A 15,808-nucleotide genomic window follows, 5' to 3' on the forward strand; every position below is an offset into this window, starting at 1 on the left:
TGTCATGGCGTTAGAAGCTTCTGATAGGCTAAATGACATCATTTGAGTCAATTGGAGGTGTACCTGTGGATGTATTTCAAGTCTACCTTCAAACTCTGTGCCTTTTTGCTTGACATCATGGGAAAATCTAAAGAAATCAGCCAAGACCTCAGAAAACAAATTGTAGACCTCCCACAAGTCTGGTTCATCCTTGGGGGCAATTTCCAAACGTACCACGTTCATCTGTACAAATAATAGCACACAAGTATAAACACCATGGGACCACGCAGCCGTCATACCACTCAGGAAAGAGACGGGTTCTGTCTCCTAGAGATGAACATACTTTGGTGTCAAAGAAAAATTCCCATTTACCGATTGTTATGAAAACTTGAAATCGGCCCTAATTCATATATATAACACAAGTCTCAGTCTTATACAAGTCTTATATATACAGTGCCTTGCGAAAGTATTCGGCCCCCTTGAACTTTGCGACCTTTTGCCACATTTCAGGCTTCAAACATAAAGATATAAAACTGTATTTTTTTGTGAAGAATCAACAACAAGTGGGACACAATCATGAAGTGGAACGACATTTATTGGATATTTCAAACTTTTTTAACAAATCAAAAACTGAAAAATTGGGCGTGCAAAATTATTCAGATCCTCAGTGAGGATCTCTGAATGATCCAATGTTGACCTAAATGACTAATGATGATAAATACAATCCACCTGTGTGTAATCAAGTCTCCGTATAAATGCACCTGCACTGTGATAGTCTCAGAGGTCCGTTAAAAGCGCAGAGAGCATCATGAAGGACAAGGAACACACCAGGCAGGCCCGAAATACTGTTGTGAAGAAGTTTAAAGCCGGATTTGGATACAAAAAGATTTCCCAAGCTTTAAACATCCCAAGGAGCACTGTGCAAGCGATAATATTGAAATGGAAGGAGTATCAGACCACTGCAAATCTACCAAGACCTGGCCGTCCCTCTAAACTTTCAGCTCATACAAGGAGAAGACTGATCAGAGATGCAGCCAAGAGGCCCATGATCACTCTGGATGAACTGCAGAGATCTACAGCTGAGGTGGGAGACTCTGTCCATAGGACAACAATCAGTCATATATTGCACAAATCTGGCCTTTATGGAAGAGTGGCAAGAAGAAAGCGATTTCTTAAAGATATCCATAAAAAGTGTCGTTTAAAGTTTGCCACAAGCCACCTGGGAGACACACCAAACATGTGGAAGAAGGTGCTCTGGTCAGATGAAACCAAAATGTAACTTTTTGCAACAATGCAAAACGTTATGTTTGGCGTAAAAGCAACACAGCTCATCACCCTGAACACACCATCCCCACTGTCAAACATGGTGGTGGCAGCATCATGGTTTGGGCCTGCTTTTCTTCAGCAGGGACAGGGAAGATGGTTAAAATTGATGGGAAGATGGATGGAGCCAAATACAGGACCATTCTGGAAGAAAACCTGATGGAGTCTGCAAAAGACCTGAGACTGGGACGGAGATTTGTCTTCCAACAAGACAATGATCCAAAACATAAAGCAAAATCTATAATGGAATGGTTCAAAAATAAACATATCCAGGTGTTAGAATGGCCAAGTCAAAGTCCAGACCTGAATCCAATCGAGAATCTGTGGAAAGAACTGAAAACTGCTGTTCACAAATGCTCTCCATCCAACCTCACTGAGCTCGAGCTGTTTTGCAAGGAGGAATGGGAAAAAATTTCAGTCTCTCGATGTGCAAAACTGATAGAGACATACCCCAAGCGACTTACAGCTGTAATCGCAGCAAAAGGTGGCGCTACAAAGTATTAACTTAAGGGGGCTGAATAATTTTGCACGCCCAATTTTTCAGTTTTTGATTTGTTAAAAAAGTTTGAAATATCCAATAAATGTCGTTCCACTTCATGATTGTGTCCCACTTGTTGTTGATTCTTCACAAAAAAATACAGTTTTATATCTTTATGTTTGAAGCCTGAAATGTGGCAAAAGGTCGCAAAGTTCAAGGGGGCCGAATACTTTCGCAAGGCACTGTATATATATATATATATATATATATATATATATATTAGAGGTAATCGGAATGGCCGATTAATTAGGGACAATTTCAAGTTTTCATAACAAATTGGTAATCTGCATTTTTGGACACCGATCATGGCCGATTACAATGCACTCCACAAGGAGATCAAATTGCAAAATCTTCTCTCCGCCCCATGGTAAAATGTGTATAATTGCAGCAAACTTGCTTTAAAAAAATATTTTCTCTACACCACATGGCATACTCTAATTAACTTGAAAACTCCACTGTCACTAAATGGGGCCACTAAAATGTTTTGCTGGCAATGTGTGTGTGGGGGAAGTGGGGTTTGAATGTGCATACGCAGAACCGCAAGCAACTAGGCCTGTCATGATAACTTATCCATCCCTGCCACAGAGTATATTATGTTTTGGAAATGAAAATACTACTCTCACTACAGAGCAAGCAGTAAAGCTTCATATGACACCAATTTTTGCTTTGTACCATCCATAGATTAAACTTTATGGAGCCTGGGTAAGGCCAAAATGTCATAAATATACCAACTTTGATGAATTAGTTTGATGACATGTCAAATATGCGTCAACAATCCTTCCTCTAAAGGGACATTCGATGGATTACATTTGGTGAAAATCCCCCAAATGTTTGTCCTGCTTTCATATGAAATCACTCATGTAAGCTGTATCCAACCAGGCTAGAGCCCATTCACCTCCTCAAAAAATAGGGAAGGGTCTGAGCCATACAGCACTGGAGTCTAAGAAATACTGTAAGAAAATGTTTTGTTTATTCACATAGCGAGGATATATCAAACTCTACTCCTTTTAAACATTAGGCTACATATCACACTTTCAAAAGTTATTACATAATGATGAACCATGACGGAGTTGAAGCAAATCATCATTCAATAAGCCTCTTTTCTTTTTAGGAGTTTGTCTACAGACAAGAGGCAGAGCACTCAGAAAGCTGAGAATATTCTAAATGTCCTTTTTTCACTCTGCATCTCCTCTCTGCCAAGTACAGAACTCAGTGATGCCATCTTCAGATTAGTATAGAAGTTCTCTGGCTGTGTTTCAAACAGCACCCTATTCGCTATGTAGAGTACTACCTTTTGACCAGGGCCCTATAGTCTCCTGTCAAAAGTAATGCACTAAATAGGGAATAGGGTCCCATTTGGGAAGTAGCCTCTATTTCCTCCATTAAGACTGGGTGACTGAGGGAGACATGTAATGTGCTTTGAACATTAAACACCATTAGCCAATGCTACACAGTGCACACACACGCACGCACCCACAACCACGCGCACACAGTGCCCTGTCAGAAAGTAGGCCTCCATTAGCAAAACAACTGTCACTAAAAGAGCCCTCATCAACATAAAGCTATACAAAAATGAACACATACTTTGTAAATCCATTCCATTCCCAACTTTTTTCTTTTTTTTATGGATTTTTTCATTCTAGTGGAACCCTTGTTGTGGGAATAATAATAACAGCAAAAGCAGAGAGCAATTTACATTTCAACGCCTATTACCACTGTTGTCAGTTACTAGAACAATTAACGAAGGTGACAACACATTTTTTTCAATTAAACAATAACTGGTCATCCAGAAAGTGATTTGAAAACTAATTTTGCCTGCTAAGAACCGAGCTGACGCTATGGGACACACACACACACACACACACACACAGTGCTCCAGAATTAATTGCTACAGATGTAGGAACTTAATTTGAGCCAGTTTGCTACAGCAGGAAAATAGTCCTGCAGCAACAGGACATTTGAAATATTTTGTGGATTATAATAAATTGACATTTTGTTATGGGTTGATACATTTTTCGTAAGGGAAAATCAAGTCTGAAATTTCAAAGTGGAATTAAAAACTTCAGAAGACATTTTAAACCTCAAATACACTAAAAGTTTTAAATGTCCATAGCAGGGTGATCAAATTAAGATCCTATACCTGTATGGGGGAATTTAATTTCCACTGTGTGAAACGACTCAGGATTTCACTAACAAACATAGTTTAATTAATTCAAATAATGATAACAAAGACTTTTTAGTCCTTCCAAAGATATTGTTCAATGAAAAAATATTGTTTTATAGCTGCCTATACCAATTCTATACAAGTTAGCCTACAGATTTCTTTGAAACATTGTCTTTTCAATCAATCATTCGCTTTATTGACTCAATTGAAAATGTGTAGTGCAGTCTGGGAAAAAACGACTTTAAAACAACCACAATCATAAAACAAAGTGTAGGCTACTGTTTGATCCATCCTGCACACCACAAACAGACAGATTCAGATGGTTGTATTATACCTCACTAATACTCTAATCAAATCTCTAATACCTGCTATGTGGATATGAATGTGAATGGCTTCGCTGCATATCACAGCATACCAATAACCATAACCTCTGTGGCGGGCACTCCAGACATGGGTTCAAATACTATTCAAAATTATTTTAAAATACTTGATCTGGGCTTGATTGAGCTTGCCTGGTGCAATGGAAGTATGGAACATATAGAATTGTCACAAAAGAGCAATACCTCACCCACCTACTACTCCAGGCAGAATAAACAAATGTACTTGAAAAATGTCAAATAGTATGTGAACCCAGTTCTGCTGGGCTAGCGCTCGTCTTAGCTGAGACCCTCTAGAATGTTTGATTGGCCTCATAAGCAAATACCTTACACAGTAAATTGACAATCGAATACAGACACATGCAATAATAGAGGGATGGGAGGATAAAGGTTTTTATAAACTGGGTGGTTCCAGCCCTGAATGCTGATTGGCTGAAAGCTGTGGTATATCAGACCGTATACCATGGATATGACAAAACATGTATTTTTACTGCTCTAATTACGTTGGTAACCAGTTTATAATAGCAATAAATAGCAATAAACCCACAACCTCGGGGGGTTGTGGTATATACCACGGCTAAGGCATGTGTCCAGGCACTCCGCGTTGCGTCGCGCATAAGAACAGCCCTTATAATGGTCATATACCACACCCCCTCGTGACTTATTGCTTAAATGACTGGTAATGGATCCTGAATCAACCTCTTCTCTTCTCCTATAATTACACCAGTCATCATTATAATACACTTTTTCCCCCTTCACACACCACACAGTCATAAGCACACACATACACGCACGCATACGACACAGTCGTAGGCACGCACGCACACACGCAAATCACACTTGCTCAGCTATCTTTATGGCCTCATTATGTTCAGTAGAGTAGCAATGTAGCGTAGCAAAGTTTAGAAGTTTAGTTGAGATGGTACTCTATTTCTTCCTTGTGACAGACGGACAGTGAGGAGGGAGGGAAATGATTGAACATTAAATTGTGTTTTAAAAAGAAAATAACAAGGATTAGCAGTAAATCCTGACTGAGCCTCATGCCATCATCCTGGCTACTGTCCCAAGTGGCACCCTAGTCCCTATATAGTGCACTACTTTTGACCAGGGCCCATAGGGATTAGTGTGCGATATGGGGACCCCTGAAATGCAGAACGAAGTCACAAAGTCATCTGCACTGTTTTTCTTTTTCTTTCCTGGCAGCTAGACACTTAATCCAACTAAGATTACTGCAGATAATCCTTCTAAATGCATCGGATTAACAATCAGTGAAATTACCCAATAGATTTATCGAATCTCAGTGAGATTAAGACATACAGCAGCTCCACCTGTTTTTCACAAGCACGCCTGGGCCATTCCTGGTCGTTACTCGCTAATAACAGAATTATGTACACTGGTCTATGAGAAACACAGACACACACACACAGAGACACAGAGGAACAGAAACACACACACAAACACAGTCAGTCACACCCTGCGGATCAATAGCTGAGACAAATCAAGCCTCATCCCAACTCCCATCTCTCACTGCATTTAATTAACTACTTAGCAGTACATTGTGTGATGGTGTGTTGAATGCTAAATTAATGGTAAGATAAACAAAATGGCAGCATGGTTGAAAAACCGGTCTCTGTACGAGAGGTCTGGCTACTATAAGAGACTACCTCCAGTCTCTACACGGGAAGTCTGGCTGCTATAAGAGACTACCTCCAGTCTCTGTATAGGAGGTCTGGCTGCTATAAGAGACTACCTTGAGTCTCTGTACGGGAGGTCTGGCTGCTATAAGAGACTACCTCCAGTCTCTACACGGGAAGTCTGGCTGCTATAAGAGACTACCTCCAGTCTCTGTATAGGAGGTCTGGCTGCTATAAGAGACTACCTCGAGTCTCTGTACGGGAGGTCTGGCTGCTATAAGAGACTACCTCCAGTCTCTACACGGGAAGTCTGGCTGCTATAAGAGACTACCTCCAGTCTCTACACGGGAGGTCTGGCTGCTATAAGAGACTACCTCCAGTCTCTGTACGGGAGGTCTGGCTGCTATAAGAGACTACCACCAGTCCCTGAACAGGGATGTCTGGCTGCTGTAAGAGACTACCACCAGTCCCTGTGTGGTGGGGAGTCTGGCTGCTATAAGAGACAACCACCAGTCTCTGTACGGGAGGTCTGGCTGCTATAAGAGACTACCACCAGTCCCTGAACAGGGAGGTCTGGCTGCTGTAAGAGACCACCACCAGTCCCTGTATGGGTGTGTCCGGCTGCTATAAGACACCACCACCAGTCCCTGTATGGGGGGGTCTGGCTGCTATAAGAGACTACCACCAGTCCCTGTATGGGGAGGTCTGGCTGCTATAAGAGACTACCACCAGTCCCTGTATGGGGAGGTCTGGCTGCTATAAGAGACAACCATCAGTCCCTGTATGGGGGGGGTCCGGCTGCTATAAGAGACAACCACCAGTCCCTGTATGGGGGGGGTCTGGCTGTTATATAAGCTTACCACTCCTGGATCTCACTTACTCAAGCAGCAGATCTTATTTGACTCCACACACACACTCTTTCTTCGCAATGCACACGCACACACACACACTATAAAAGCCTCTCATTCCTGGACTCAGCATTAAAGCAGCAGCCAGTTTAATCTCAGTTTAATCAAGGCTTCAGTGTTTGTAGACAGCTTTAACAAGATGAGTCACTGACTGGGCTAGGAATGAAAGTCCAGGAACTTAGAGGAGGGAGGGATGAAACAGAAAAGTGAACGGATCCTGATTAATTACGACAAGAGGCAAAGCAAAAGGGGGAAAAAAGGAAAAACAAGGACATACTGTAGCTGGCAGGGAGGTAGGATAGGACTGGGGGCTGTGCCCAGATATCCAGTATGGTGGTGGTAGACATTTGCCCCCCTCCATGTAGACACTACTCTTAACAGCAGGTTACATAGTGCCATCTGCCTGATCAGACAGGGAGCTAGTCCATTAATGTCCACCCTCCAACTCCACAAACAGATTCACACAGCACCCTCCTGCCCTGCTCTCTCGCTCTCCCGACAGCTCACCACCCCAGGTGACATATTGAGCACCTGCTGTCTGACCTCTGTCTAAACATAATTAAGGAAGAATTAGAAACTCAATGATCCTAATAATTTAACTGTAATAGGAGATTTAAATCACCCTGAAGTCCTGATAAAGCGGAGGAGGAGCTGTGGAAAGCAGCACTGTTACACACACCAGTTTAGATTGTTCTGTGTGGATTCAGGAGTTAAATTAATTCTGTAAGAGTGAAATGAACACTCAGTGGTGTAAAATAACCCCATTGCTGGTGTTAATAACCACAGGTATTATTATTGAGAGTAAAACAGTCCCATCAAAACTACACCTATCACTATCCTATTTCCCAGCATGCTATGCACGTAGATTACTTTTTAGGATTGTTTTTAATATCTGCGTTTTTGCATGTACGTTGATTAATTGGTTAATCTTATGTTACACAAAGATAAATAACATACTTATTAATCCAATCAGTTAGATTTATTGCCCCCATTATTGACATGGTTGATCTGGTTTAAATGATTTAGGTAGTGTTTTTTATGATGTTTCCTAACCCTGACAGTCATTCTGAATGCAGGTTGCGCATGAATAAAAATGCAAACTGTTGGATACACCACTTTGCAAGCCAGGATAATGTGACTTGCAGGTCTGATGTGGTATGTAAACCTGGAGTTTCCTAACACCACTGTGTTGGAGTAAAACTAGGCCATCAACTAGGCCAATAAGTAAGGTCTTAGGATACATGTAATGTATTGTCAGAGTTTAATTTGAATGATAGAATTAGCCCAGAAACTCACTTGGTGAAAGTCACAGGCTTAAAATGAAAGACTTCAATAACCATGTCTCTGTCACTAACAAATACAGTCATGGGTGTTGACTCTAGAATGTCCTCAAAAATAAAAATGGCACCCTGGGAAAAATGCAAATTAGGATTTAAACCATGAAGTGTTAAAACAACTAGAGATGCACCGATATGACATTTTTGCCCGATACCGATATCCAATATTTGACTTGCCAAAAACAAACCTTAACGATATCCGATATTTAAAAACTTTAGCTGCCTTTTAAGCATTCTAGTACAGTTAAATAGTTAACACACACACATAGACACAGTGGTCTAAGGCACTGCATCTCAGTGCAAGAGACGTCACTTCAGTCCCTGGTTTGAATCCAGGCTGTATCACATCCGGCCGTGATTGAGAGTCCAATAGGGCGGCGCACAATTGGCTCAGCGTCGTCCGCGTTTGGCCGGGGTAGGCCGTCATTGTAAATAATAATTTGTTCTTAACTGACTTGCCTAGTTAAATAAAGGTTACACACACACACACACACACTGACCAAAACGTTATTTTGTTGGCCTTTACGGATGTCCCCATTACCAGTAAAACATAATCAAAACCTATTTCTTTCACTTACTTGCTGTTCTGTTTCGTTGTTAATTTGTTCAGTCGTTTCATTCTCAACTAGGATTTCATCATTACATGTCAAGCAGTGAAGTTCAGCTCTGTCTGTCTGTGGCCTCTCTTCCTCGGTGCGCACTGTCACTGTGTCCGTTTCCATCTTGTCCAGCTGTGTATGTAACATTTCACGTAAACCTTGTTTCTTATCTGCATCGAAGTAGTACACAGTAAACAGGCTCAGAGAGAATACCACTGAATCACTTGTTCACAGCCTCAGGTACTTTTGTAAGTTTTAACCCCCCGGTCTGTCGGCAGATTTGTTGAGCAGGCATTTCAATGCTATGACAGAGGGTATCACGTCTGCTGCAGACGCAGTTGATGAGCTTATTTCTCCAGTCATTTGTTCAAATAGCGCTAGGAGTGTTCATGTTCCCAAGTTTCAAACATATTCTCAAATGCCATTGAAATGGCAGCACATTCTTGAGCATGCAATACGACTTTCCTCAGTACAAAATCCTTGTCGACCCAGTGTGCTGTCAAACTCAGCATGCTCATGGGGCTGACATAGCTGGGCCAAATGTCAGCCGTGACGCCCATAGCAAGCAGCATAATGAATTCCATAATCTTGGCATTAATGGATTTCGCTTTTGAGTTGTCTCGCTGAAATGTTCTTACTCTTTCAAATGACTGTTCAACTTGAACGTGTTTAGTTGTTGGAAGTGTGCGCTTAGTCTGTTTCTGCTTTTGTTCTGTGTAGCGCTGTATTTTTCGTAGCGTTTTTTACGTCATCTACTTGCGTTATATACGTATGCACGTCATCTACCTACGTTATATACGTCATCTACCTACGTTATATACGCATGCACGTCATCTACCTACGTTATATACGTATGCACGTCATCTACCTACGTTATATACGTATGCACGTCATCTACCTACGTTATATACGTATGCACGTCATCTACCTACGTTATATACGTCATCTACCTACGTTATATACGCATGCACGTCATCTACCTACGTTATATACGTATGCACGTCATCTACCTACGTTATATACGTATGCACGTCATCTACTTACGTTATATACGTATGCACGTCATCTACCTACGTTATATACGTCATCTACCTACGTTATATACGCATGCACGTCATCTACCTACGTTATATACGTATGCACGTCATCTACCTACGTTATATACGTATGCACGTCATCTACCTACGTTATATACGTATGCACGTCATCTACCTACGTTATATACGTCATCTACCTACGTTATATACGCATGCACGTCATCTACCTACGTTATATACGTCATCTACCTACGTTATATACGTATGCACGTCATCTACTTACGTTATATACGTATGCACGTCATCTACTTACGTTATATATGTATGCACGTCATCTACTTACGTTATATACGTATGCACGTCATCTACTTACGTTATATACGTATGCACGTCATCTACCTACGTTATATACGTATGCACGTCATCTACCTACGTTATATACGTATGCACGTCATCTACTTACGTTATATACGTATGCACGTCATCTACCTACGTTATATACGTATGCACGTCATCTACTTACGTTATATACGTATGCACGTCATCTACTTACGTTATATACGTATGCACGTCATCTACTTACGTTATATACGTATGCACGTCATCTACCTACGTTATATACGTATGCACATCATCTACCTACGTTATATACGTATGCACGTCATCTACCTACGTTATATACGTATGCACGTCATCTACCTACGTTCAAATCAAATCAAATCTAATTTTATTTGTCACATACACATGGTTAGCAGATGTTAATGCGAGTGTAGCGAAATGCTTGTGCTTCTAGTTCCGACAATGCAGTAATAACCAACAAGTAATCTAGCTAACAATTCCAAAACTACTACCTTATAGACACAAGTGTAAGGGGATAAAGAAAATGTACATAAAGATATATGAATGAGTGATGGTACAGAGCGGCATAGGCAAGATACAGTAGATGGTATTGAGTGCAGTATATACATATGAGATGAGTATGTAAACAAAGTGGCATAGTTATATACGTATGCACGTCATCTACCTACGTTATATACGTATGCACATCATCTACCTACGTTATATAGGTATGCACGTCATCTACTTACGTTATATAGGTATGCACGTCATCTACCTACGTTATATACGTATGCACGTCATCTACTTACGTTATATACGTATGCACATCATCTACCTACATTATATACGTATCCACGTCATCTACCTACGTTATATAGGTATGCACGTCATCTACCTACGTTATATACGTATGCACGTCATCTACCTACGTTATATACGTATGCACGTCATCTACCTACGTTATATACGTATGCACGTCATCTACTTACGTTATATAGGTATGCACGTCATCTACCTACGTTATATAGGTATGCACGTCATCTACCTACGTTATATACGTATGCACGTCAGCTTTGACATCGGTTTTGCACATCGGCGTTAAACTAGACATTGGGCCAATACCGATGTTAGCATTTTCAGCTAATATCGTCCGATTCCGATATGCTCACAGATAGATCGTTCATCCCTAAAATCAACACCCCAAAATGATTTACTCTAACACTACAGGTGTTAGTTTCCTACACTGAGAAAGTGTAACAGCGTCAGCATTAAGAAAAGTGAGTCCAGTTTACTCTAAATCAAGTGTTATGTTTTACACTGTAGGTGTTGCGTATTACTCTACAGTAGAGCTATGCAAGCTATGAGAACACTGCAACATAGTTACATCTTTAAAGCTTTCAAAAGTGTTATTTTAACACCAGTTCAGTGGGACTCATATGTTCACTGAAAATAGTGTACATTTTACACTCTCAGAGTTAAATGTACACCATTGAGTTGGCTGTGCAGACAGCACACACACAGGGCATACACACAGAGCATACACACAGAGAACACACACAGAGCACACAGCACTATGTCACACAGACATGAAATGTTCTCCTGAAGTTTTTTCATTGTTAGTGAAATTAGAAAAGCCAGAAAGTCATGTTTGTATTCCAAATAATGTTTTAGCCTTTGTTTACACAGGTTAGCCTCAAGAGAGACTTGTATGAGTTCAGACAGAATTGTAAAAATTACTGAGTGTTCCTTGGTAGTCTTGAACAAATCTACTTAGAAACAAAAGTATACATCTCACACACATGGTCATGCGCTTAAAAAAATATATAAATGTTGTGTTTGCATCCCAATATTACACCTTATATACATCACAGAAGACTGAAATATAACAAAACCATTCGACATAAATTCACTGGATTTTAGTGGGTAATTTTTAAATAATGTTTATGTTTATTAGTTATGAAATTATAAAAAGTATTTATAGCATTCAACCCCATGAGGCCACTAGAGGGCGATTTGGTCATTTGACTGCAGGAAAGGGGCTACATATTTTAGATGCAACACTTACAGTGTAAGCATTATGTTTCTGCTTTCTAGGCTGATATAGAACAATAAACATTCCAGCTGGCCGTATGCATCCATACATAAACGACACAGGCAAACCGACACATCCCCTATGCTAATATTCTGTGGTATTTGGGTCTTTTGAGTGTGAGTACAGATGCTGCTGGCTCCAATAGGGGTTATGTATCAAGATGCTAATGTGCATAAAAACAGATGGTTACACAGGAGACAGTAATAACCATTGAGATCAAATCTATCAATCTCTCTCTACAGTAATAACATAATCTCTCTCTACAGTAATAACACAATCTCTCTCTACAGTAATAACACAACCTCTCTCTACAGTAATAACATAATCTCTCTCTACAGTAATAACACAATCTCTCTCTACAGTAATAACACAATCTCTCTCTACAGTAATAACACAATATATCTCTACAGTAATAACACAATCTCTCTCTACAGTAATAACATAATCTTTAAGCACTGCCACTTCCATAGACATATTGTCTTCACATTTAAAATCACCACTAAACCTCTATGATGCCCGCCGATGGCTTTTCAAAAGTAATATCAATGACTGAACTGTTCAAACTAAGAATGGACTAGAAAGGACTCAAATATTCAGCCGAGGGAGACGGTAGAAGAGCGTGGTATTGAAACATAGCGGTTTCGTATTTTGGCCTTCGCTGGAAATTAGTAAAGGTAGCCAGTGAAACAACACTGGGGAAAAACACTGGGGGAAACCGCTAGACAAGGCTACATTTATTTCTGAAACAATGTTTGCTTGACATGATCACAGTGTGAGGGTACTCGCTGCTGATAACTGTGGGTTCACTATCAAATTGCTCCATTATAAGGGATGGACCAACCATCCTCACAACTAACAATAATTGGAACACAATCCTATCACCAAAAAATGCATGGGTCCCTATTCTGCTATTTAGCACAATGTTTCATATTGTTCTGGCTCTCTGCCATACAGTAAGTAGATGGTAAGTAACACAGGCGCTCTGCCATAGGTTGGTGTGAATAACAACAGACAAGGAAGTGAACTACTTACTATTCTGCTAATCTCTCAAACCACCTGTCAGAATAAAATACCAGTAAGAGAACACACACACACAATTAGCGAGCTTCTACAGATAACGGGCTGTTAATTAACCAGACTACTAGTAACCACATTACTCTTACCGCTACATTAAAAACATACGCTCACATCATTCACTGTATCCCACACAGGCCCACAAAAAGTGTAGCCCTCAAGGCAAGTCTTAGCAGCCAAATCCTGAAATAGGAATGATGTTTTCTCTCACCCCACAATGAACTACTACAGAACTGCTCAAAGTCAATGATTCACCATATTTGTTTCTACGACCCACAATCCACCAATCAATCCAACAAGAGTCAGCACTTTACACCCACCAACACTAGAGGGCAGCAAACTCATAAATCACACTGACTGCATGTTGTAAGTTTGTAGCGTGAAAAAACGTTCCATAGATGATGAAAAACCACAGCTTTGCTGATTTCACACACTCTGAACTGTTGAAAGTTCATTTATAAAGCACCTTACCAGAAATAAGACACAGAAAAAACATGGTTTTACTTGTTTCACAGCTTCCTACATTAAACCAGTGTAACTCCATTTTAAAAGCACCTTACCAGCATTAACAAACACAGACAAACTGCATGTCATGAGGTTGTAGTGTGAAACAACTGTTCACCATAGGCATGGCTTGTTTCATAAACATCAGCATTAAAGCAGTGCAAACGTATTTAGCCATAGTTTGACAAACTCCTGCATCAAACCAATGTAAATGAATAACAAAGCATCGTACCTGCGTTAACTATGGCATCGACCTCGAGGATGGTGATGTCACCCTTGTAGAGAGATACTTTGTCTCTCAGAAGGTCCTTCCCTTCCTCTTCCTCTGTCACTAGAAACAACAAGAGCAGGGGTTTGTTCATTAGCTACACTGTACAGGTACTCTTAAAGAAAGGACCAGAAATAAAGACAGTTTCTTGTCAATGTCCTTGTGGAATACTGTACATCTGGAATGAGCCATATCATTGTTGTTCTATAGACTAGTGCATTATTGAGGGTTTAAAAAAGTAAACTTACAGGCACAAACACACAGCCTGCCAGCAAGCCAGACAGACAAACACACAGACAAACACAGACAGACAGACAAACACACTAACAGACTAACAGACATACAGTGCATTCTGAAAGTATTCAGACCCTTTCCCTTTTTCCACATTTTGTCACGTTACAGCCTTATTCTAAGATGGATTAAATACAATTTTTTCTCTTACAATCTACACACAACACCCCATAATGACAAAGCGAAAACAGGTTTTTAAAAATGTTTGAAAATGTATTAAAAATAAAAAACAGAAATACCTTCTTTACATAAGTATTCAAACTCTTTTCTATGAGATGCGAAATTGAGCTCAGGTGCATCCTGTTTCCATTGATCATCCTTGAGATGTTTCTACGACTTGATTGGAGTCCACCTGTGGTAAATTTAATTGATTGGACATGATTTGGAAAGGCACACACCAGTCTATATAAGGTCCCACAGTTGACAGTGCATGTCAGAGCAAAAACCATGCCATGAGGTCAAAGGAATTGTCCATAGAGCTCCGAGACAGAATTGTGTCGAGGTACAGATCTGGGGAAGGGTCCCAAAAAATGTCTGCAGCATTGAAGGTCCCCAAGAACACGGTGGCCTTCATCATTCTTAAATGGAAGAAGTTTGAAACCACCAAGACTCCTCCTAGAGTTGTCCCCCCGGCCAAACTGAGCTATCGGGTGAGAAGGGTCTTGGTCAGGGAGGTGACCAAGAACCCGATGATCACTCTGACAGAGGTCCAGAGTTCCTCTGTGGAGATGGGAGAACCTTCCAGAAGGACAACCATCTCTGCAGCACCCCACCAATCAGGCCCTTATGGTAGAGTGGCCAGACAGAAGCCACTCCTCAGTAAAAGGCACATAAAAGACTCTCAGACCATGAGAAACAAGATTCTCTGGTCTGATGAAAACCAAGATTGAACTCTTTGGCCTGAATGCCAAGTGCCAGGTCTGGAGCAAACTTCGCTCCATCCCTATGGTGCATCATTCTGTGTGGATGTTTTTCAGCGGCAGGGACTAGGAGAGGAGTCAGGGTCGAGCGAAAGATTAACGGAGTAAAGTACAGAGAGATCCTTGATGAAAACTTGCTCCAGAGCACTCAGGACCTCAGAATTCCAACAGGACAACGACCCTAAGCACACAGCCAAGACAAAGGAGGAGTGGCTTCGGGAAGTCTCTGAATGTCCTTGAGTGGCCCAGCCAGACTTCAACCTGATCAACATCTCTGGAGACCTGAAAATAGCTGTGCAGCTATGCTCCCCATCCAACCTGACAGAACTTGAGAGGATCTGCAGAGAAGAACGGGAGAAACTCCCCAAATACAGGTGTGCCAAGCTTGTTGCATCATACCAAAGACTCTAGGCTGTAATCGCTG

The 15,808-nt window shown here is 40.9% G+C and overlaps 1 protein-coding gene across 2 annotated transcripts in view; it reads right to left on the minus strand.

The window, feature by feature from the left end:
- macrod2 (mono-ADP ribosylhydrolase 2) overlaps window positions 1-15,808 on the minus strand; it is a 1,220,194-nt gene that overhangs the window by 1,197,053 nt on the left and 7,333 nt on the right. For both annotated transcript variants that reach the window (XM_036960544.2, XM_036960545.2), the window contains exon 3: window positions 14,138-14,236. In XM_036960544.2, coding sequence (XP_036816439.2) covers window positions 14,138-14,236 — 99 coding nt within the window. The remainder of the gene's footprint in view (window positions 1-14,137; window positions 14,237-15,808) is intronic.

Source organism: Oncorhynchus mykiss, chromosome 23, assembly GCF_057628025.1.
Source record: "Oncorhynchus mykiss isolate SJ-2025 chromosome 23, ASM5762802v1, whole genome shotgun sequence".
In the NCBI taxonomy this organism is placed as follows: domain Eukaryota; kingdom Metazoa; phylum Chordata; class Actinopteri; order Salmoniformes; family Salmonidae; genus Oncorhynchus; species Oncorhynchus mykiss.